General features: G+C 44.0%; 1 protein-coding gene across 1 annotated transcript in view; it reads right to left on the bottom strand.

Annotated features, from left to right (window-relative positions):
* Positions 1–17,432: 17,432 nt before the first annotated feature.
* COL13A1 (collagen type XIII alpha 1 chain) overlaps positions 17,433–22,486 on the bottom strand; it is a 98,129-nt gene continuing 93,075 nt past the window's right edge. Inside the window, exons 45-47 of the mRNA XM_050898824.1 lie at positions 22,151–22,228; positions 18,806–18,844; positions 17,433–17,834 (exon numbers count right to left, since the gene is read on the bottom strand). Coding sequence (XP_050754781.1) covers positions 17,832–17,834; positions 18,806–18,844; positions 22,151–22,228 — 120 coding nt within the window. The 3' untranslated portion in view covers positions 17,433–17,831. The remainder of the gene's footprint in view (positions 17,835–18,805; positions 18,845–22,150; positions 22,229–22,486) is intronic.

The following is a 22,486-nucleotide window of genomic DNA, read 5'->3' as shown; positions in this document are numbered from 1 at the left end:
CCCCTCAGCGGGCTCGCTCCCGCCGCCACGGAGGCTTCGCTCGCTGCCTGCGAGGGGCGGCGGCGGCGGCCGCCGCGAAGCGCGTCCCCGGAACGGGAAGCGTCTGCGGCTTCGCCTGGCTGCGGGGCGAAGGGGGGGAGGAGGCCGCCCGCGAGAGCCGCAGGCGCGCGGGGCCCGCGCGCAGGCCCCAGGGAGGCCTCGCGCCCCCCCCCCCTCGCCCCCCGCCCCCCGGGGCCGGCCCCGCGCGCGCGCGCCGCCGCCTCGCGCCCCAACCGTCGCCCGCGGCCGTTCCTCCCCACAGCCGCACACCGGCCCCCCCGCCCCCCCCCCCACACGCCCCTTCCCCTCACGGCGGCCGGCCGCTGCCCCCGCCTCGGCCATGGCCGGTTCCTCCCGGGCGGCTGCGGAGAAAGGCCAGCAGCGGCGGGAGGAGGAGGTGGGTCGGGCGGCCGGGAGCGGGGAGAGGGAAGGAGAAGAGCGGGCCTCGCCGCGGCCCCGAGCCCCCGCGCCGCCGCTCCCCTCACCTGCCGGCGCCCGCCGCCGCCTCCTTCTTCTCTTCCCGTCCTCTTTTTTTTCTTTTTCTCCCCCTCTTTTCCTCGTCTCCTTGCCCCCCCCTCCTCCCCCCCCTTCCCTTTTTGGATCCCCCACCCCCGCCCGCACCCTTGCTCCGCCTCAGCCGCCGGCTCTCTTCCCGTATTGTATGTTTCAATGGCGATGGCGGCGGCTCCTCTTGAGGGGGGTGGAAGGGGTTTCCTCCTGCTCCGCATACCGCCTCTAGGAGGAGTCACTGCAGCCTGGGCCTGCAACAACCCCCCTATCGCTGCCGCCCTCCCAGACATCGCGCCGCTCCTCCTTGCCCGGGCCCCAGGGCTGCTGCTGCTGCTGCCGCCTTCCCACAGGCACCCCCTCCCCGCCTCTTCCATCCCTCCCCACGCCACGCACGCTCAGGAGAGAAAGGGCTCCCCTGACCCCAGTCCCCAGGATCTGCTGGGCTTGCATTAGTCGGGAGCGTAAAGGAAGAAAGCCCGGCTTCCCATCCTTTCCCTGGTCACAGGATGACGGAGTTTGGAGCCGTAGAGGTTTCAAGGGAGTCCCAGCTTGGGCTAATGCTCGAGGATAGGTTCCGAGGTGTCCTCCACCCACCCTGCCCGGTTTTTGTTAGGAAGGGAGCCGCCCATCCCTGTATCCCTTAGGCAAGGTGACCTGCGCGTCTTGGTACGGTGCATCTAATCCAAATGTTCCAGCATCCCCAAACTGGCTTGAAACGGCCGTAACAAAGAGTACTGGCAGCTCTTTGTGTCTTGTTGCGTTGGAGCATTTAAGGCGTTCACAAGCTTTTCAACTCACCCACGAGGGCTGCAAACTTAACTTGCTTTCTAAATGAAAGCTGAGTGCTTTCTTTCCCCCGCAGTTGCACGGATTCAAGAGCTTGAGCTCTAAGATACGTGATTGTATTACGAGTCTCACAGTATGTCTGTCGGCAGCACCAAATACGTGATCACAGACTGATGCAAACAGAAGAGTGCAGGGCTACACCTCTTAAACTGATCTCGGGGATATTTTTACATGAAATTGGGTTTATATCGTCATTCCTGTACAAACATCTTGCATCGTTGCGCTGATTTCACCTGAAAGATATTTGGGGGCTATTGTAATGCACTAGGAGATATTAACCCAGACCGCTGCAACTCGTGTGCAACGTTACTTTAGGAGAGTGGCTGGGAACAACAGAACAGCGTGATAAAGAGGCATCCATGCTTTCAGCTTTCCCTTTGTCTCTGTAAAAAATCAGAAGGATCCACTGGCTTCCTGGAGTTTGGTTTTGGCTCTGCCAAAGTAAACTTTTGTGTCTGTATAGACTTGCATTTGGTAGGGGAAAAAAGCGATGAAGTGTTCCTTCAGGTGATCTTAACTGTGGACCCCACCATCTCCTGAAGAAAGAGGGAGTGAGTTGAGAACCTAGGGTTTTCTCAGCTGCTCTGTGACCCTGGGTAAAGCATTTCGCTAACAACGGCTGTATGTTGACTGTCACTAAGAGGGAAATAAAGATACCTTTTCTCTTTTTAAGCAAGCCATTCAAAGAGTAAGAGATCTAACGCATTTCTGTGGATTAATGTTTTGGAGTCTATTCTCTTCCCCACTTCTTTTTGAAAACAAAGTCAGAACGCTTTGAAACCATAGGAGAAAAACTCACGGGTATGAGTTTGAATTTTACATGTAAGGGGAAGTCTTACTTGGATCTTCCCTGTTGAGACTTTGAACTTAGCAAAGGAAAAAGATATCTGTAGAATTGTAAGTGTATTGAACCATATTGGGAGGGTAGAGAAATACGAAGATTTTCAAGTACTAAGCATAAAAATGAAAGACAATGTAAAACCCATGTGAAAAAGGAGGAAGAGCATTTACATTTTTCTATTTTCAGATACAAATAATTGCATCCAATAATCCTAGCAATCATGCATGTGGTACATAGCTTTGTAATTAAAAATAATTTGAGATGAGACAAAATAAGCATCACAAATTTTTGAAAACATTCCCAGTTTGTTACTGATTAACATCAAATAGTTGCTGTGTGATAACACCACAAACGTGTAGGAGGTCTTTAAAGGAAAAAAAATTGTGTCTTCTATGTGAGACAAACTTTCAACATTAGGACAACTCATTCTGTTTACAAAAACATTTTTCTGTTTATAAACAACATTCTCCTTACATTCAGGCATATTTTCAGCTTTAATTTTGTCTTTTTCACATCCACCAGGTAGGTATGTGCCATTCAGATGGATCAGGTGAAATAAACTGATGTAAGGGTGGGGCTCCTCTTCACATTTGCCTTTCATAGTCTGATGTGGTCATCAAATGTCACAGTCTTAGTCACAGTCTTAGAAGAGGCTTATCACATTCAGTGAGTGCAGGGCTGCAGCCTCCTAATACAGCTTTTGTGCTCCCTGAAATAAGAATCTAATTCCCTCAATTTCTTCTTTATCACCCACACCAGCTTGCTACCAGTTTTCACATTGTCAGTAAGAGCAGTACATCACAGGAGTCGCCATGTACCTGAGCAAGTCACTGTGCCACTGGCAGTAGAGCAGGTATGAGAGAAGGGATCTCCTATTTCACAGCTGGTTTCTGCTATTGCTTACATTATTTCTGTGGGGATTGTGGTCTGGGAAGAGTTTCTGCGTTTGGGGAAGCAGCACCAGCATGGAGAAAAGCTGGATGCTTGGTTGCCCTTGCAACGGCTAAGGAATGGCCATCAACTCACAAACCATAACGCAGCCTCCCCGCAGTAGGAGACTGAAGGAAGCAGGAGTGCTGGAGAAGTGAGAGAGAGGAGGAGGTCCAAGACCTGCATAATGTACCACTGTTTTTAATTTTTTTTTTTAAGTCAGTCATAGATGTCTGAATTTTAATGCCATTTTTCCTGCCTTTGTGGTTTTTAGTTGTCCCACTATAAAGTAAATTTCACCTCTGTATTTCTTTCTCCAGTGGATACAGCTTATCCTTAACCTAAATGTTGACAGCATTTATATGTATGTTTTATGTTGCTTTAAGTATTTCTGGAAGATTCTGAGTTGCTTTGTGACACAAGAATAAACAATTTTTGAGTAGAACAGATCAGAGCAAGGCAGCATTTGAACAGTGAGTTACCACGTGTGAACTGTTCTGCAGTAAGTGCACTTTTGGAACTGCCTGGTTTTTTAGAGCAACTAAGGTACAAGGGGTTTTCTCTCCAGCTCTGAGTTCAGTGTTGAACACTAAGGTTGCAATGGAAAAGTGATAAAGCAGTAGGTCACCTAAACGACACGGTGAGGAATTGGCAGGGCGGATATCTTCACAAATCCTGTAATGCAGAAGATGACTGAAAGTCCAAGATTTTTGGTCACAATAGCTCTATGTTCTGGCCATTTAGATCTAGTTGTTCAGGGAAGAATTGTTACTAACTAGCATTCTTCAAGACAAAAATTTGCAATGCTGGATTAAGAGAGAGCTTTCCCCAATCAGCAGGAGCAGAGTCTGCCCTCACTAGGTTGTGCAAAGACCATCTGCCAGTTGACTTCCGAGTGCAAATACAATCTGTTACTTTGTCAAAATAAACAACATATCTATTGGTGGAGCATTTATAGACTGCTGACTGCCTAACTCTCCAGCTATTGGAAAAACAGCCTGTTTATGGCACTCTCACTTTTGGACAGAAGCTGTTATATTTCAAACATTGCAATGAATATTTCATAGCTTCAGAACCAAGAGATGCGGCTTTACTCTTGCTTAGGCTGGCAGGCATCCAGGGTTGTCCTAGCAGTATAGTAATGTCAAGAACTCTGAAAGCTCTATCTTACGGGCATATATAATCCAAGAATTTTATCAAATCAGTGTAAGCGTTGTCATGTCATTAGGATAACCTAATTCGATCAAAGTTGATGTGTGTATATATTACAGCAGTAGATAACAGATGTAATAACTGAGTTCTGCAAATACTCTATATTTCTGTAATGACTTTTTCCCCCCCCTCTTTGAGCCATTTTTTAACCCCTCCTCCACCCTCCATACTGCTTATGGGGTTGTTATGCTAGGAGGTTCTGTACAACGAACTTTTCTTCTTAAAGAAGCCAGAAAAGCTAAATCCTAACTTTTTGGAGAACTCTCTTATAGTAGTATTTTTTAAATTAGATCATCCCATGTACTTCAGAATTAAACCTTTTTGTGTGTGTCAGATTCTGACATGGTGTTTAAGGTAGACTGATGGTTAGGATGTCTTCAAAAGTCACAGATTAGCAAACGTGTAAGCAAGAAGGAGAGAGATCTTTCCTGCCCAAACACCAACTGATTCTAAAAGTTAAATGCTGCTTATTAGCTTTAAAAAAAAAAGAAAAATTAAAAGAGCATTTTCATCCTTGTTATTTAAAAAGGAGTGTTTTAATCCTTGTTACTTAAACACATCAATGCAGACTGCAGAGATCATGGTCTTGACTCAATTATTTCTTAGTCATATAAGTAAAAATACTAATTTAATACAAATATTTGATTAGTCATGTTTATTCACAATAATCATGGTTTTTTTTGCCAAATGGAGATTTATGAATATGTCTTTCAGAATTACAGAAAAAAGAATAAGGGAACAAAAACCAGAAAATAACATTGTGTTCAGTTGAGGAACACACTGTAGGATTCCTCTCCACAGCTCAGAAACAATAGCCAGAAATGGGTCAGGTATAAGGAAAATTGTTGCGGGGATCACACGTATGGAATGGCTTCTCTGAAGAATTAAACAGGGTAGGACTTCTAGCTAAGAAAACTGAGGGGTGATATAAGAAAGGACACAGTTTATTTTCTTGGCTTGTTGCTCTATGCCTCCAAAGGAATGCAGTTTTGATATCAACTAGTAAAAAAACCCCAAAACTATTTCAGTTTCTGAGTTTGAGGAAAGCTGGATGGATAAAGCGATAAATTTGCAAGTGATGCATTTGGCCACAGATTAATATGATAACCAAGCACTGCCAATCTAAGCGGCAGAAAAGCCTCCATCCCTGTAACGCGCGTGAATTTCTTGAAGCAAACCATTTGCAACAAAATGTTTGTGCTTTTAGTATAGCACAGTTTTTTAGTGCAGAAAGTGACACATCCCAGCAGGTGTCTGGGGACTTCTGATGCAATTATGTTTTGGTTTTGGCATTTGTAGAACTACGTTTCTTTGTTGGAGGAGCAAAGATGTAGCACTGTGTCATTGCACTGTTTGATCATCAAGTCACTCATCTACAGATCACTGCAGATCTGTACTGCAGGATATTTTCTTAGCAAACTGGCATCTCACGTATAAAACTAGATTTTATTTCCCACTTCTCATGATTTTGCAAAGGGATTTTTTGTAGTTATTTCTGATCAGTTTTTCCTGTGCTAGTAAAGATGTTTGTCCCTTTGCTCTTTGGTATAGTTTGGAGCTGCGATACACGTTTCCTTTTTCCTCTGGTGACATTTACAAGCACGTTGTCTTCCTGGATGGGACCATTAAACTCCAAGTTCTTTTCAGAGAAACTTCACAGGACAGGACAGCACTGCTTCTTTGTCTGCTTTCATAATTGTTCCTCAGTTTGATTTAAAACAGTCAATTTAAATCATTAAACTAACTGACTATTTTTTCCTGCTAACTGCAGAGCCCTCGGGGGGGGGGGGGGGAAGTATCTCAAAGTGTGACCTATAAATAAATGAAGATGCGTTGAAATAAGCCTGCCTTTGGGTCTCATGTTTGTCTGAGGCAGTACTCAGCAAACCTCCAAAACATTTATTACACAAGTGCAAAATTTTACTGCTCTCCCAAGGTATAACGATATACATCCAGGAGCCATCATTTGTATAAAGCAAAAGTGACCTTAAAGCCTTAAGGAATGATAGAAATCATATGTTTCAAACACATTCTCCTTTCCAAGTTGGAACATCCAAACATGTTCATTTTTCTATATAACTTAATGCATCAGTCACCGTTAAACATCCAGATCCTTGAGGATTTTGCCTCATGATCCAAGGCTCATTATATCTCACCCAGAGGAAGTCAGGAGCGAGGCACTTTTGCTATCTGGCAACTCAAGAGCTCAAGGTTTTTCAGCAAATCACTTTCATGTCAAGGAATCACTACTGTGGTGGTGGATATGTTCCCTTTGGGCTAACACAGAAGCAAACCCAGGTGTATAGGAGAGGAGGAGTAAATAGCAGTCTCTAATCAGAGCAGGGAGGGAGAGATGGATGTTCCTGGAGCTGACCGTTTCTCCCCTTTAGCTGCAAAAGGAGCCAAGGGAAACTTACTCCAACGTAGATGTCTAATTTTCAGATATCTAAAGTTAGATGAGAGGAATATATCACTGTCGGGTGTAGCACAATCATCATAACAGCTGTCGTGGCATTCGAAGCCAAAGGCACCTTCCCCCTTATTACCACGCCTTGCCAAAACCAAGTCAAGAGAACAGATTCCGCTATCCCCAGACCATTTGCCAAAGGCTCAGTCATCTGATTTGTTAGGGTTTTTTTCCCCTGCATTAGCAGGGATTCTTAGTAAAATGTTTGCTCAGTTTCTTTAGATAGGGTCCCTTAGCAAATAGCTGCCGACTCTTGGATTTTGAGATAGATGTACGCCTCCTTATTGATTCTCTCAATTTTGAGGAAAGTTAAGACAATACACAAAGCTGATAATCATGATCATTTCAGCATGGGCATAACTAGAGAGTCAGTCTCGACTTTCCTTTACTCTACAGGTCTTGGCTCTGTCCCCTCTGTTTGCGCTCTCTCTCTCAGTTCCACAATTTGTGTAGCTTTGTGTTTTGTGGTTGATTAATTCATGTCTTGAGAAAGAGCTCCAGTAAGGCCATTCATGCAATGGGAGGGTTCAGGCTGTCTCTCTCCCATGCAGATTCCCCAGTGTCCAGTAACATATCTCAGCTGATGTTGCTGCCTTTCCCTTAGCTCAGGCACTAAGCAGGACTCTGTCCTCTCTCCAGCCGTCTGTTTTCACAGAGCTGCTGATAACAGTATTTTTGAGATTTCTGTCCCTCTGCCAAATCGGTTGAAGTTTGCCACCTCGTTCCACAGTTACTGGGGCTGACTGGCAAACAGCAGATGGCGTGATTGCCTTAGGATATTAACCTAAAAACCATCCCCAAATGGAAAGACGACATGTGAGTGAATTTATGGTTTATTATTTGCTTGAGCTGTCATTTACAAAAGACAGAAACTATGTGTAAGTAAACAGGTATTTTTATAAAAGGGAGAAGAAAGTATGTACATCATATGTAACAAATGCAGATTGTACTGGAATATGTATGGCACGCAAATTAAAATAGAAACCTCACTAAAACATTGACACAAAGGAGTAAAGCTTCAACACAAGGCACAGGGAATTCATCAGACTCCTCTTGGAAAACGATGGGATGACACTTTAAATATGGTGTCACATCTACCATTGCAACAACGATCCAGCCCAAGACATTTTTCATTACCTCCTGCCTGGTTTTTTAGCCCTCCTTTGGTTTTCCAAGAGTCCATTCCCCAAACTAACTTCCTCCTGGAATCTCTCATCTTTATTCTCATAATGATGTAGTGAATAGGCTAAGGTATTTAACATAGCAATATACAGCTCTTGCATAGGAGTTTTCATCATAATACAAAACAGCACCTCTGAATAAGATAAGCACAATTTTCTTTAGCTGATAAATGGATACTTGGTAATTAAACATACAAAATTTCCATCTTTTACAAGAAGGTAGAAATGCTTTAAAGGCACTATAATTGAGCAGCAGCTTACTTGTACAAAACTGAACTTTATTTACTACTGAGCAGTGATTCAGTGAGTTCTTTAGGTGTACCCCTAGTTTCAAGGGCAGATGTGGTTTCATTGAAATCACTGGATTCGTTAATGGACACAGGAAATAGGTAACTGAGGCACAGTTTTTGTTCTGACATAAAAATTCATAAGCTATTTTTCATTCATATGGTTGGAAATAGTTTAACTGAATCCCTCTCCTCATACATGTTAAATGTTTTATCCTTTAGTGTCTCTTCAATTTTTAATCACACTGAGAAAAGATTTGCTTAAAAACTTAATAGTGGAAAAAATATTTATAAAGAAAAACAAAATAATTACAATATTTCAATTCTGTTATGATCAGTAACTCCTTATGGCACAGCTATCTCTGCTTTTCTAAAATATTGCTAGAAATGGTCAACATGGAATTCAGAATTTCCAGGATTAAAAGACAAAGCAAATCAACATTATCATATTACCAAGGAAAAAGCAGAAAAGAAAAAGCAAATGCTCATTTTGGCTGAAGAAGCTCCTACTGAGGTTGGAAAGATTGCGGGAAAGAACAGCCCTTTGTTCTCTTCATTCTAGCAATTATTTAGTGTGGAATTTTCTTGAAGGCCAAAAAATTCCAAGTAGCTAAACTACATCAAAAGGAGTTGAAATAATGTCTTAGAATCAGCACAATGACAGTAATAATTACCAGTAACACAAGTATATTACAGCACTTACATTAATGATTGCCAAATAACACTGGATATTTAATATACAGGCTGAAAAGTTCAATATAAAAAAAGTGTAAAAAGTGTATTCAGATTTAAATGTCTCAATCAGTATTTATAAGAGATACGCAGAAACAATGCCCTGTCAAGACCTACTCATAACTCATCACTTTACTACAGGTATATTAAATATTGTACATTCTATGCCACCAAAGGAAAAAAAAAAGTAAAATCTCTCTTGTAAAATTCAAGGAAACCAGAAATGTAACAACAACAAATTGCTTCAGAAATCATTCTCCTGCAGGGATTAGGTCATTAATGTTTGACTGATGTTGGCTGATGAACAGATCTTTGACAGAAAGTGTCCCAGTACCAAAGAATTTGGTGTCCGAATTACATAAAGATGAGAAACAGGGGCAGTGCCAATGACGCAAGCATTCCAGGTGTGGGGAAAGTACATCAGGGAGGTGGTTGCTGTTGCTCTGAGGGCTCTGAACGCTAAGGGGGTATCTACTTGACACCGCACAGCTTTCCTGGTAGAGCTAACTCGGCTGGATGGGGGACACTGCCGCCCACCTCGCAAGCCAGGGCACTGAGAGCAGTACCTCCGGCACGGCGTGGTGCCGCGTAGACATGCTCTAGAGCAGGTTGCAGGCTGTAGCCTGGCGTGTTGCATTGGCACCGCGTTCCAGATCAGAGGTGTACCTTTAAAGCAAATCTCTCAACCCGGCCCACACGCTGTGCTTTGGCTCACAGCACAAAACAGTCTCTGAATATACAAACTGGATTCCCGCTAGATGAAACGGAACCAGAAGGTGAGCTCCAGCAGCACACCTCATGTATCCAAACCACTAATGGCAGTGGTTAGTGGTTCACTAACCGCTAGGCCAGACTAGAGCAGTCAAAAATTAAGCCTCCTGAAACAATAGAGTTCCTTGGCAGGACCTATTTTGTTCTTCAGACCTTCTCTTCTCATACTGCGCCAATTGGTAACATAGATATGGCCTGTAACTCAGGCACTGTGAGTTGTACCGCTGAAGAGCCCATGACATCTGCAGGCTTTCCCCATAAATCAGAAACTCCCTCCCATTACTGTGCTGTTCAACATCTGGAGTCAATTCTGCATCATTGAAAACTATGAGAACGCTGTGGAGTCAGGCCATTCCGCCCGGCATCAAAGGGATGCTCTCGGTCCTCCTTTTATTGGGGTAGGGGGGAGACACGACAATGACAGTGTTCTGCCCCAGTTTGCCCTCTCTTTAAATTTAAAACGGTGAGGGACAAGAAGGAATAATAGAGTAATCCTGTTCGGTTGGAGAAGTGGAAAGAATGATGGAGGGTAAGCGTGCTGCAGCTGCAAAGCAGCCTGGATTAGGCCACTGGAGGCCTCTGCTGCGGTGCCTTGTTTGCTGCTTCTGCGCCACCTCCCTCCTTCACGCTCGCTCGGGTGCCTCTGCCTTTGGTGTGGCCGCAGACCGTCAGTCCACGTGCACTTCTGAGATAGCATGCTTCCTTTGGAAGACTCCCCAAAAGGGTGAAACTGCTTGGTCTGTGGTGCTGCTGGTGGTGTGCAACATCAGGGTAAAAGCAAGTCTTTGCAGGAGAGTAGAAGGGAAGATTTACTGAAGCAATGTTTTGAAACATTACTGTGAGAAAACAATGGAATTATCACAAAATGGAATTTCACACTCCCAGCAAACCCCTGCCAGAAACAATGGACTGACAAACGGCGTGCAGTGGAAAGCAAGAATACAAGTTCCGCTCCGCAAGTTTCACAACCAGTCCTCTCATACCTACCATTAATATGTCTAACCTACTAAACTCTGTGGCAGCAGTTCAACAAACTCGCATTTTGCGGGGGGAAAAAAAAAAGTTTAGCAGGTTTTTCTTTAAAAAAAATCTGCAATGTTCTGACTAATTCTGAGTCTGTTTAGAAAAGAACAAATTTATTCAATAACTTCAAGAAGCAAACAAAATCATAAGAAAGCTATAAAGCTAAACTGGTCTTGCTGCCTAGCATTTTAAACAGTAGAAGCTTTACAGTCAACTCCAAAAAATATCAACAAACATCTACAATCTTGATTCATGTTTTGCCATGATGTTTTCATCAGATCAAAATGTTTGACAACGAAGGGGTACAAGAAGGGCGGAAGTATAGCAGGAGGGATAGATAATAAAAGTGAGTGGAAAAATGATCAAAATGTGACCAACAGAGATTTTCTGAAAACGCAGAAAAGAAAGTAGCCGTTCTGTCTGGGACAAAGACATCTGGAAGCAATAGGGACAAAAACAGGGGAAGGGGGGGAAAAAAAAAACCCAAAAAGTATAAAAAAAGAGGAGACCCTCATCCAGCAAAGCATTTGCATGTAGGCTCAGCGTGAAGCAAAGCCTAAAGATAAGCTCGAGCGTGAGCGCATTGCTGGATTTAGAGGAGGGAAAACAACAGCAAGAGACAACAATACTTTAGTAGGTACCTACCAAGAGCTTGCCCTTTTCAAGAAAGCATGTTTCTTTTAATTGCTATTTCCGAGCTTTCTAGCTAAGCCTGAGATTTCGGGCTGTAGAACGCTGCTGAAGAGGACACAGCAACTCTTGCCAGACTAATTGCTTTACGACAGACCGCCTAAGATCAGAAGAGACCATTTTCAATCGACTGGTCCCTAACATAGCCCTTTTGAGTTTTGTAAATGTAAAGGAAGAGTTTTGGAGAGACCATTCTGTCTGGGAGAGGTCACTGGTACCTGGTCCCTAGGCGTGACCTGTGTGGATATGTTTATCCCCACTAAAAACTGGTTTGCCTATGGAAAGCACCTTTTTACTACTGAACTTAGGGAGAAAAAAAAAACACGATAGGAATGTCCTTAGGACATTTTGGGTAAGGAACTTTTACAAACTTATTCCAAAAGCCCATTAAAAATATACCTAGAAGAAAACACAAGAAAACAGAAAAGAGCAAACAAATCGCCCCCAAAAATCATTAATAAAAAGTAAAAGTAACATTATCAAACTATATATATAATTAGTTTCATTAAAAAAAGAAAAAAAGCACACCTACCGCCTGCAGTTCTGGTCAGGTTCTCCCTCCTCCCCCCACAAAAAAGTAAAAATTAAAAATACAAATAAAATAAGTTAACCCTTTCATCAGCCTGGTTCCTAACTGAAACAATTTCTTCCCCTATTACTCTATTGACTGAATAAATCTGTTAGAAGTCTTAAGAAACAACTGCAATTCTCCAGATGAAACTGAAAGTAGGACTTTTTTCCCTGCTCTTTGTAATCCTGGAATTATTTTAACAGACGACTTTCCCTGCACTGGTGAGAGGAGGTGGGCGCTGGGTACAGGCGTCCTGATCAGAAGGTCAGGATTATTCCAGCTGAGTTGGCAAAGGGTGTGTGACTGAAGGTTATTGCCTTTCTGGGACCTGCTCTGATTTAAAAGACATCACTTTGAACTTGAAATCAGCACTTTCCTCTCTGAACTGTAATGTGAATTCCTTATCATTTAGTTCTGCCTAGTGATTTAGATAATATCGTTCATTACCTCTAATAATAATGGCCCTGATTCACCAGAGTACTTAGATATGCAAATAGCATCATTTAGGCCACTGGGAATCACACGCTCAAAGTTAAATATGTGTTTTAGTGCTTGGGCGAATGGGATTCCCAATGCACTCAATGAAGTAGAAATGTTATGAGTCGTGTTCATAAGATACGTACTTAATAATTAATTTTAGGGTTTTTTAATAAATTGCAAGAGCTGTGGTGGAAAGACACTATGGCTTGCATGTGAACAGAATTTAACCTTCAGCAATGGGAGCTGAGTAAGGGATGCCAGATTTGCATAGCAGTTGGTACAAAGTATCCGGAGTTGTACATTCTGCCTTTCAGGCAGCTGGGAGACGTCCTCTGCACCCCTCCGCCCTTCGCCAAATCGTTATTTCCTTTCAGCAAATGTATTAAAACATGTAACAGTGGAATTTAACCCTCGTGATCCTTATTTTCCATCTGGAAGTATGTCTGTTGAGAGGTACCCGCAAAAAAGGCCTTAATGGGCCAGCAGAAGAATATTTCTGGAGGGCTCCAGACAAAATACATCCAGTGTGCATGGTGGAGACCAAAGCAGAAGTACAGGAAGCAAAGGAATTATTCAGTAAAACCAGATTTTTTTTTCCATGCTCCGCATCTTCCTCTTCTGACAAGATATTTCATGCCTTCAAAATCCAGTATGGTTTTCCCTTTCCGGCAAAAAAAAGTCATTTCTTTATAATTTAACAGGAGAAGAAAGTTTGTGATGAAAAGGTTAAAGATGGAATCATCAACGATATAGGTGGAAGTTTGTCATCTGGTAACCAGAAACGGTAGCAAAAAGTTTTATCGTGTCCTCTCTGAGCAGCACTCCGAACTGAACATGGGGGGTTTCACTGATTTTTCTAAAGATAATTGTTCAAGAAGGATTTCTTTCTTGGATCAAAGGATCCCCCCACAGAAACACTGTCTATGTCTTGCACTCATTTATACAGCAGCTGCTGGAAAATGAGCCTAATTCTTCATCTGAAGAGTCTGACCACAATAATAGAATGAAATGAAAATGACCAAAGCAAAAGAATATAAACGGTGTCATTTTCGAACCCTGCCACCGGCCTCTGGGAGAAGACAGAAAGCAAAGCAGAAAGCGTTGGCACGCCGAGCCTCCGCAGCCCCAGCAGGCAGCATCTGGGCACAGATTCCTGGTGTGCAGTTGAAGAACTCTTCCCAAGCTCCAGGGAGGGAACTTGCAAAACATCTCCAGCAAATCTTCAGGAAGGTCCTTCTTCTCCTTTCATTCTGCTGTCATTTCCCAAGCTTCTCCACCCTCAGACTTGTCTCACTTTTTGGCTATCAGCCAAGGAGTTTGACCCTTGAAGTGGCAGACAAACGGTTTCACATGAAAACGGCCGGGCAGAATTAACAGTCACCAACAGCAATAACAACCCAGTCACAGGTTTTAGTAGGGACGGACCCTGAAACTGAACTGTCAGGTTCAGGGTGGTGCAAACCCAGCTTCTGCCATTTGGGTTTTTCTTGAAATGCAAGGCACTTATGTTTGGGAAGAGCAGCTAATCAGTAAAGTTCCACTGATTTGCAACCTCTGGTTTATCCCCAGGGGCTGATGAGATTGTACCAATATCAGCGGCTGTAGGAACAGCAATCCGAAACGGTTATCTAATCTACTTCAGTTAAAAAAAGCCAGACTGTGGTCTGCAGCAACCACAGGGAACGTTTGTCACCATTTTCCGACCTTTATGATAGGTGAGCGGTTATCTTACACATACTTTTTCCCCAGTGCTAGATCAGTTGTCTTTCATCTTCTATACTTCAGTGCAACTGCTGCAAATAATCTCGAGTCCTTTCCCTCTCTCTGTGTGTCTGCCACGTGAGGTGCTGTTTTTTCTTGGTAGTCAACTGCGTGAGACAGTGCCGACTCGATGCCCAACAGAGGCAAAACTCACAGAGAGGCACCGTGGGCTTGCCAAAATACCCACACGTGCTAGGCACCGTCTGTCAGTGTTCAGCGTCACAGGCTGCGCTCACAAAAGCGCGTAGGTGTGCCACTCCTACTTAGGTGCCTGCTTCCTAGAGAAATCTGTGTGAATTAGCTACCTCAGTGCCCTTGAGAATTAGGTCTAAGAGCTGAGTTTTCTCCACAGCTGAAGTCGTATCAGTCCCTTTTGCCGGGATGCAAAAGGAGCTGATGGTTTGCAAATGGAAGTAGAAGTTAAACAAATTTTCAAGTCAGTAGACTCTCCTCCAAAATATCAGTCTCAAAAAGGTTTTAAAATGCTTTATGCTGAATCAAGTTCAGCTTTTTAAGGGAACCCAAAAGGAAGCATTAAACAATCCTCTGAAGGTCATAAACTGCGCTGCCCACAATAAGCACCTTCAGAATCCAGCAGCTGATTTGAAGCCAAACCAATGCTACGAACAGAATGACCCGAGATAATGAAGAAGAAAAAGGTAATAAGGATGAGAGCATGTGTTGACACTGTATACGTGTGTGCATGCATTTGGCTGACAGAACATAGCTGAGTCCTACGGAAGTTGTGGCACCAAAGTCTCTTGTGGTTTGCAGTGGTGTAAGTCAGGAGCACCTCCACTGATAACAGAAGAATTATGCTGGGGCAAAGCTAGAAGTAAAGAAAATCAAACCTCTTCTGCTCAGACTATCCCTCCTCCCCTGCCTCTTTGCTGACACAAGTCAGGTACTTTTAAGAGTTCTGGCAATTGCATTTCAAGGTCCCCTGTGCGTCAGGCAAAAGCTTTCTCTCTCACAAATATATCAGTCAAAAAACAGCCCAAGAAATAAAACAGATACAGTATCACCTCGAGACTCCTTTACCTTTCAGTAGCTGTGTCAAGACAACGTAACAGATGTATGCTTTGTTTGCTTTTAGATCAGACAAACCCAAGCAAAGACAATCCCATGCAGTGCAATCACAAATAACAGTTACGAAACAAAAATACACTACAGACACCAAAGGGAACAGGAGGCATTGGCAGGTTCGAGGATTAAACATAGCCAGCATTTTTAGAAGGGGCTGAAGCATTCAAACTACCTACCTTGGGGGCCAAGTACTACAAGACCAGAGTAGAAACTCACTGCTGCCACTACTACAACCTTCCAAAACCAAGACACCATCAGTATACCTGGTTGGGTCTTTAAGTAACTGTTTTGTGTTTAACAGGTGTGCAATTAAAACAGCAGAGTTGTGTGGCATTCCTTTAAATAAGTGCTGCTCCAATTAGCTAAGCTTCACAGCTGCAAAGCCTTCTAACAGGGAGCTGGGTCTTACGTTAATGAGAGATATTACTGAGAAAACAAACAAGAATCCCTCGCTGCTCTGCAGTTCATTTTCTTTCTGTGCCATTTCAGCTCCAGTACCCCAAGCATCTCATGAAAACATCACGCATGGAAAAGTTTCATCCAAAGGACAATGTTGGCATGAGAAGAAATGGTTGTAAATATCATGAATTAGTTTAGGTTGAAAGTTGCAAGGAGTTTCCGAACTGCGAGAGCAATCTGAGTTGGGAACAGCCTGCGGGACGGGGAGGCAAGGGACACAGGGCGGTAGAAACCTCACTGGTTTTTAGATGAAGTTCAATAAATTTATGAAAGGGTGAGGTGACAAATGGGTTGCAACAGTCAGGGGCTGGGCTCGGTTCCTTGGGCAGTCCCTGGCAGGCCTTTTCCTCTGCGTACAAGAGCAGCACATCTCTTACTCCATCGTTTTACTCTGATGGTGCTAAAAGGCTGTATGGAATCAGTTGGAAAAAATAATTAATTAACAGTTTGTAAACAGATGACTAGTTGAGCATAGGGGCTGAATAGCTGAGTATAGGAGGTGGTCGTGGTGGTGACCACTTCAGCTGGCACAGCTGTAGGCAGGAGAAGCTGTTGTGAACACAGCCTGTGATCCATACGTACAGCACCGCAGGAACTCTGGTGGTAAAAACTACACAGTGACGCTGTGGGAGAGGGTGCTGAGCTCCTTTTGTAGTGGCAGCATCACGCGGAGAGCAGGACTTCGGTGGATCAGTCTCACTAATGAATTACCGCTTGTGTTTCTCCGTTGGGATCTTTAAATACTGCTAGCTTCTCTCTATCCCCCTGAAGCTTCTGGGTTGCAAACTGCCTTTCCCCCTTACACGAAGCACCAAGGCAAGTGGACGGCTTTTAGGGAATAGATGTAGGCCCCCACTCCTTTGCTCGTTTTCTAAGAAAAGTATAGTGTGATGTTCACTTTAGGCTGATAGTATAATTTTTCTTGATGGGTAGTTTAGACTTGAGACATTAACAAAGGCAGGTCAAGAAGGATAATTAAGATGTACATATGCAAATTATAATGACACGCTCTGCAAATTTGCATGCGATCTTTGGTTAACATTTAAAAAAGCCATGTGGATTGATTTCTCTAATAAACATTCATTAGGATATCATCGAGGTATTCTGCCATATGCTTAATTTTAAATGAGGCTTTAATTAAGGTACTTGCAGGCCTACAATTTAGAAAGATGTTAGAATTTCTTGCCAACCAGGGCTCGTTGTCATGAGGGTTATTCCAGTTCATGGGAGGTGCTCTATTTTATTTTTATTTTTTATTATTTCCAGCTCATGGGAGGTGCTCTATTTTAGCCAGAGGCAAGAGACTAAGCAATTCTCTTTGAACAGGCTAACTCCACAGCTCCTGGAGAAGGTGTTACCGTTCCTGCATAGCCAAGGAGCAGGCTCTAGAGGAGCTGGCGGGGGGCAGCGCTTGGCTGTCCGAATCTGATCAAGAAACAGACCTTGTTTGAGAATTAGTAATCATGGAATCTCTACGTTCCCAGCGTACAGTGGCTACTGTGAGGTTTTTCAGCAACACCTTAATTTAGTCACAACAAAATAGTTAATATTTCACTTTAATAAAAAATACATAATATTTTGAAATATTCTTGAATGATTTCAGCTTCAAAAAAGAAAATGACCTTTAAATCTATACAGGGCAGTTCCTTTGGGCACTTTTAATGCAATAATTTATTAAGTTCCTATATTCATCACGTGTGTACAAATATCATGTAAATATTACAGCTGTACTCCATGACAAAACAAGCATAATGCAGACATAGAATTATACAGAGAACCGACAAACGGGGAAGAAGGAAGATCTAGTATTTTCTGTACAAAAAATATGCAGCTTTTTGATAATTTGTAAAAATGCATAACTTTTGGCATTTCAGAGAAGAACACTGTATAAAAATAAATATTCTATGTACAGTAACACACACAGGCCAGTCCAGGGTTAGAATCATCACTGCAAAAGAAAACATAAACGGGTGTTAGTGACAATTCACTAACAATTGTTAGTGACAGCTTGGCGGGGGGGAAGGACCACTTCATGGGACGGAAGGACAGTAGGACAGCGTTAGGCAAGCTGGCTCTGGGGTCTCCAGGAGGAAAAGAAACGGTGCTGGATCTCACAGAGATCCTTTTCACTTCCCTGGGCAGTGAGGGTGGGAGGTTCGATCTGGGCTGACTCTCTGCCTCCACTTTCTTCCTACCACTGTGGCTTGAGTACTTGGCATTAATGCACACAGCAGGTACTGAAGGTGGGCTGGACCCCGAGGAGTGGCAGAGGGGTCTGTGGGAACCTCAGGAGGGGACTTCTTAAGAAGCTGAACCATCAGAAACAAAGAGAGAGTGGAGGGGACAGGTACTTACACCCCCCTTTCAGCGCTAGCCCACAATCGAGCAAACAAGCCCGTTCCCTCGGAGCAGGGTCTGCTCCAAGCCCAGCGCTGCAGCCCAGCTGCCAGGCCACCCCTCAGCGGGAGCACTGGGGGATCTGGTGCTGAGAGCCTGGCAGGGGCGTGCAGGGGCACCGAGCCACAGCTCATTCGCTCTGCTGAAAGCAAGCCGTGAACCTCTGCCCCGCTCCCACCAGCCTGCCATGGCACCCAGGTTACCTGGGGTATGCCAGCTCCCAGCCTCTGCTAACAGAGTTGACTAGGTGGAAATCTAATCCTTACGCAAGTTTTAGAGCGCTTCAAGGCCAGGCAGCTCAAAGGCCACAAATACAAGTCTCTCCTTTTTAGCCCATAAAGCTAAACAGCAATATACAAATAAGGGAGAGTTTTGCTTGCTGCTTTGCAGGGGCATGGTCCTGGAAATCCCATGCGTGCCTCCACGCCTCTTTTGCTCTTAGCCAGACTCATTGAAAAACATTAGCAGGACCTGTAGCACTGCCAGCTCAGCACAGTCACAACATTTCCAGGATCATTTTACCTTATTCCAGCAGCCTTGAACTGGAAGGCCGTCTTCCCCCTGCAAAAAAGACGGATGAAATAGCAGTTTAGGACACAGAAAATAGCGCAGAGATGGAGGAAGGAAGGAGTGGGTTAACTATTGCAGCTGCAACAAAGTCTGAACCAGGGCTGGAGGAATACTCTGAAAGATATTCCTCGCCCCTTTGGAGGGGCCCAGACTTCTGGCTGACATAACCAGTGTAGCTTGAAGCAAGGGCTGGGGCTGAAGAAGGGGGCTGCCTGCAGGCTATGCAAGGAACTTAGTATGTACACGAGGTCCGTAGGCTTGTTCTCATTCCTCGCTGAGGAAGGTGTTTAGCCAGGCTTCCCTGAAGGAAGGAGGGAACACAGGAGGTCCCATTCAGCCAGAAAAATACTGCAGGAAATTGGCCGTGGAAAGTGCAAGATGGCTGGTCTGTGTCCTCAGGCTTGACACTGTAATGCTGAGGTTATAAGCAAACCCCAGAGGCAGCAGTAACCTTGGGTCCTAAGGAGGGTCTGGAAAAAACCTCCATTTCCTTTCTGCCCTGTTTGTTAAAGGGTTTGCTTTATCATGTGAGAGATTGCCCAGCTGTCCCCTCTTGCCTCCAAGAAGATCCTGCTCCAGGAAAATTAGGAAGGCAAGAAGCTGGGCAAACCCTGTGCTGGTTGAAGATGTCTCAGCTGACTCCCTGAGAGGGGGCTTTTGCCTCCATGAAGTCAGTGAGATTTCTGCGAAAATCCTCTGGCACTTCTGCAGCCCTGAAGTCTTGGGCTACACATCCCAAGGTGGGCATGTGATTATTTTTTTTAATGTTGAAGAAGATCGGACACTTTAAGGGCTGAGACTATATGATTGGGAAATGCTTTTGTGAATTACTGCCATTAATGTCATCTCAGGGCAGCCCTATTTGATGTGAGAAAACAGGAAATTATGTCAATGATGAGGTGCTCCTGAGCAGGAGATATAGTCAGATGTAAGGAGATACACCTCTGACACGAGAAGTCAAATACTTCTGCTGTGTGTGCGTGGCAGATTGGTGAGCTATTGCTATTCCCCAGGAAAACTCAAGAGCAGGGAGTGAAATTGTACAACGCACGATGCAGGCACATTTCTTCATTCAAATGACTCAGTTCTCACTTCTTCAAGTACTGCGTGAGAAATCTGCAGTGCACATCATCCCATTTGAGAAGGGGAAAGGAAAAAAACCACACAGAAAAGCAAACGCACAGTAGTATATTGAGAAATAAACTATTTAAAGGAGATGCACTCTCAAGGGACTGATGAAGTGAATGTCACCATGATGCTACAACCGTATTGCTTTTCGAATGCGTTTTTTAGACTGTGGTCTCCTTGTGATATTTCCTCCCCCTCCCCCCCATAATGTGGAAATACTGAGTTAGGGGTTAGCTACTGGGTAAATTGTGGCGTTCCCATTGGTACACTGGTGGTGGTAGGAATGACTGGTGTAGTGCATTGCAGGAGGAGATGGGAAGTTAGGTGTATGAAGGAATGGGAGGCCAGGGAGTTATAGCTTAGGGATCAAAGGAAGACCAGGGTCACAAGGAAGTGTTTGTTGCAGGCGAATTTGCCGAGAACGGAAACACAACATGCTTATTTAGTACCAACTATCTCCTTCCACATAGCTCAGATTTGTAAAGCATTAGTTCACAGCCTCCATAAGTTACGCACATGGATGTGTCAGCTGGATGCTAAGCTTTTAACCTAGTTGGATCAAAAAACATGCTTATTCATGTTCCCAAGCTAACTTGCATGCCAGAACGCTATATATAAAAAAATAACGGCGTCTGTATTTCACCAGATTTTCTGGCAAGTTTCCCTTAACAAAAATAGGTATGAAAAAAAGTGTACGTTCTAACATGGCCATGCAGGCTGAATCCTAACTGAGAGCAGAGACAAAAAAAGAAAGGCAGTCTACCAGGGCACTGGTAGAATCCTTGTGCCTGTGTAATTGGGTGTTTTATTCAGCCAAAACTTACTCCATAGACACCTGGCTATTATCAGTGGGAGGCAAAACACGTCTCAGTGTTGTTTCTCCTTTGTGGACTGTTCTGGGCAGGTATTATTTCACCTGTGGGACTGGCAGAAGAGTTTCTTTCTATTACTTGGAATTTACAGAGCAGCAACTGAGACGTTGCAAGTGGTCACCGTTACAGTCACTGCCCCAAAGAGACAATGGCAGTGCCCAAAGGAGGGAATGCTGGAACAAAGACTAATGTTAGCTCTTCACAAAGGTCACACAACAAAGGCTTTTAATGGCAATTTCAAGGCTAGTTTCCTCAGGAAACTAAGAAAACCTTCCAAACTAAATGTGGCTTTTTTCTTTTGGACACGTTTTTCCAGCTAGTTGAACTAGCTGATATCCCATCCCTTGTAAATGGCATCAGACATCTTTAAGTGAGCATAAAGCTTGGAATGACCATCCTCAAGCAAACGTAGTCATGCCAAACATGGGCTGGAAGGGCAGGGGAGTACAACTTTCAACGTATTATGGAGTTGAGACTGCTGTAGGGAGCAAAAACCTCACCTGAATGCTGTATCCCCAGAAAATCTCAGAGTAAATTAATAGATTGGTGATATTTAATGGGATACTTAGAAATCAGTAGAGGTTAAGTGTTCCTGAAGACCTTTGTCCTACAATAGTTGGGTTAGATGAGGCACTAATACAATAATGATCCTTTAATACTCAAATAAGGTGGATATCGGGAAACAGGCAATTCCAAATTCAAGTTTCTTGCACATTATGGGTACCATTTGGACTTCCAGGGAGAGTCACAAATAGGAATTATCTAGCAGGAATTGAGGGAGATAAGTGTCCACTTAATATGTTTCACATGGGCTTGCTAACAGGATAACCGGTTTTTTTTCAGTCATCTTAACGTACATGGTGACTGAGGTAATACCGAGCAGTGTCAGGCTGTGCTAGCCACATACAAGCACTTAAAAACAGAGTTAATGAAGGACATGAGCATTGCAGCTCCTTGCTAGAAAGCCAACCCGGTGCAGAGCCAGGTCTTCACACGTTAGTCTGCTGCAGGTTGTCAAAGTGAAGGCAAAGGAAGAATTGAAGCAGTTGTAAATAAATTCGCATTCCCGCTACATTTTTCATCATGCCACAAAGTAATGCTGACAGCAGCAGTGCATCATAGCATGAAGGCAAGGGCCTGTTTCTGACAACAGCAGCGTGAGGAAGGTAGGATGGAGATAGGTAAGGAAGGAATTGCCAGGTGTTTCTAGGACATGCAGCTATTTGGAGGTATCAGAAAGTAACAACCAAGATACAAAAAGCAAACGAGCATGCAGGAAAGGGAAGGTACGCCATACCAATGGGCATGGGGCATCCAGGCCGTCCAGCCCAGGTAACCCCGGCTCACCCTTCTCGCCTTTAAAACCTCGGAGACCCTGTTTATGAAATCAACCACTATCGTTATTTCAGTTAATGCCAGTCACCTCCATGTCACGGGAGGAGAGGCCGAGTCCCCCACTGGGACTGTCGCAGGGCACTCTGCTGCATACCCAGAATACAGATGGCCCGTGTTTTCAAGTTTTAGTTTTTTCTGTGTAATCGGTAGTCACGGTTTCCTTTCTGTTTTTCTGTAATCTGCAAGTCAGGAGGTACTTCTCTGCGTTATATCTGAGAGGATGGGAATGGTGTTTCCT

The sequence above is a fragment of the Gymnogyps californianus genome, chromosome 6 (assembly GCF_018139145.2).
Source record: "Gymnogyps californianus isolate 813 chromosome 6, ASM1813914v2, whole genome shotgun sequence".
NCBI classification, from domain to species: Eukaryota; Metazoa; Chordata; class Aves; order Accipitriformes; family Cathartidae; genus Gymnogyps; species Gymnogyps californianus.
The sequence above is the reverse complement of the archived record's forward strand: the minus strand, read 5'-3'. Positions and strand labels throughout refer to the sequence as shown.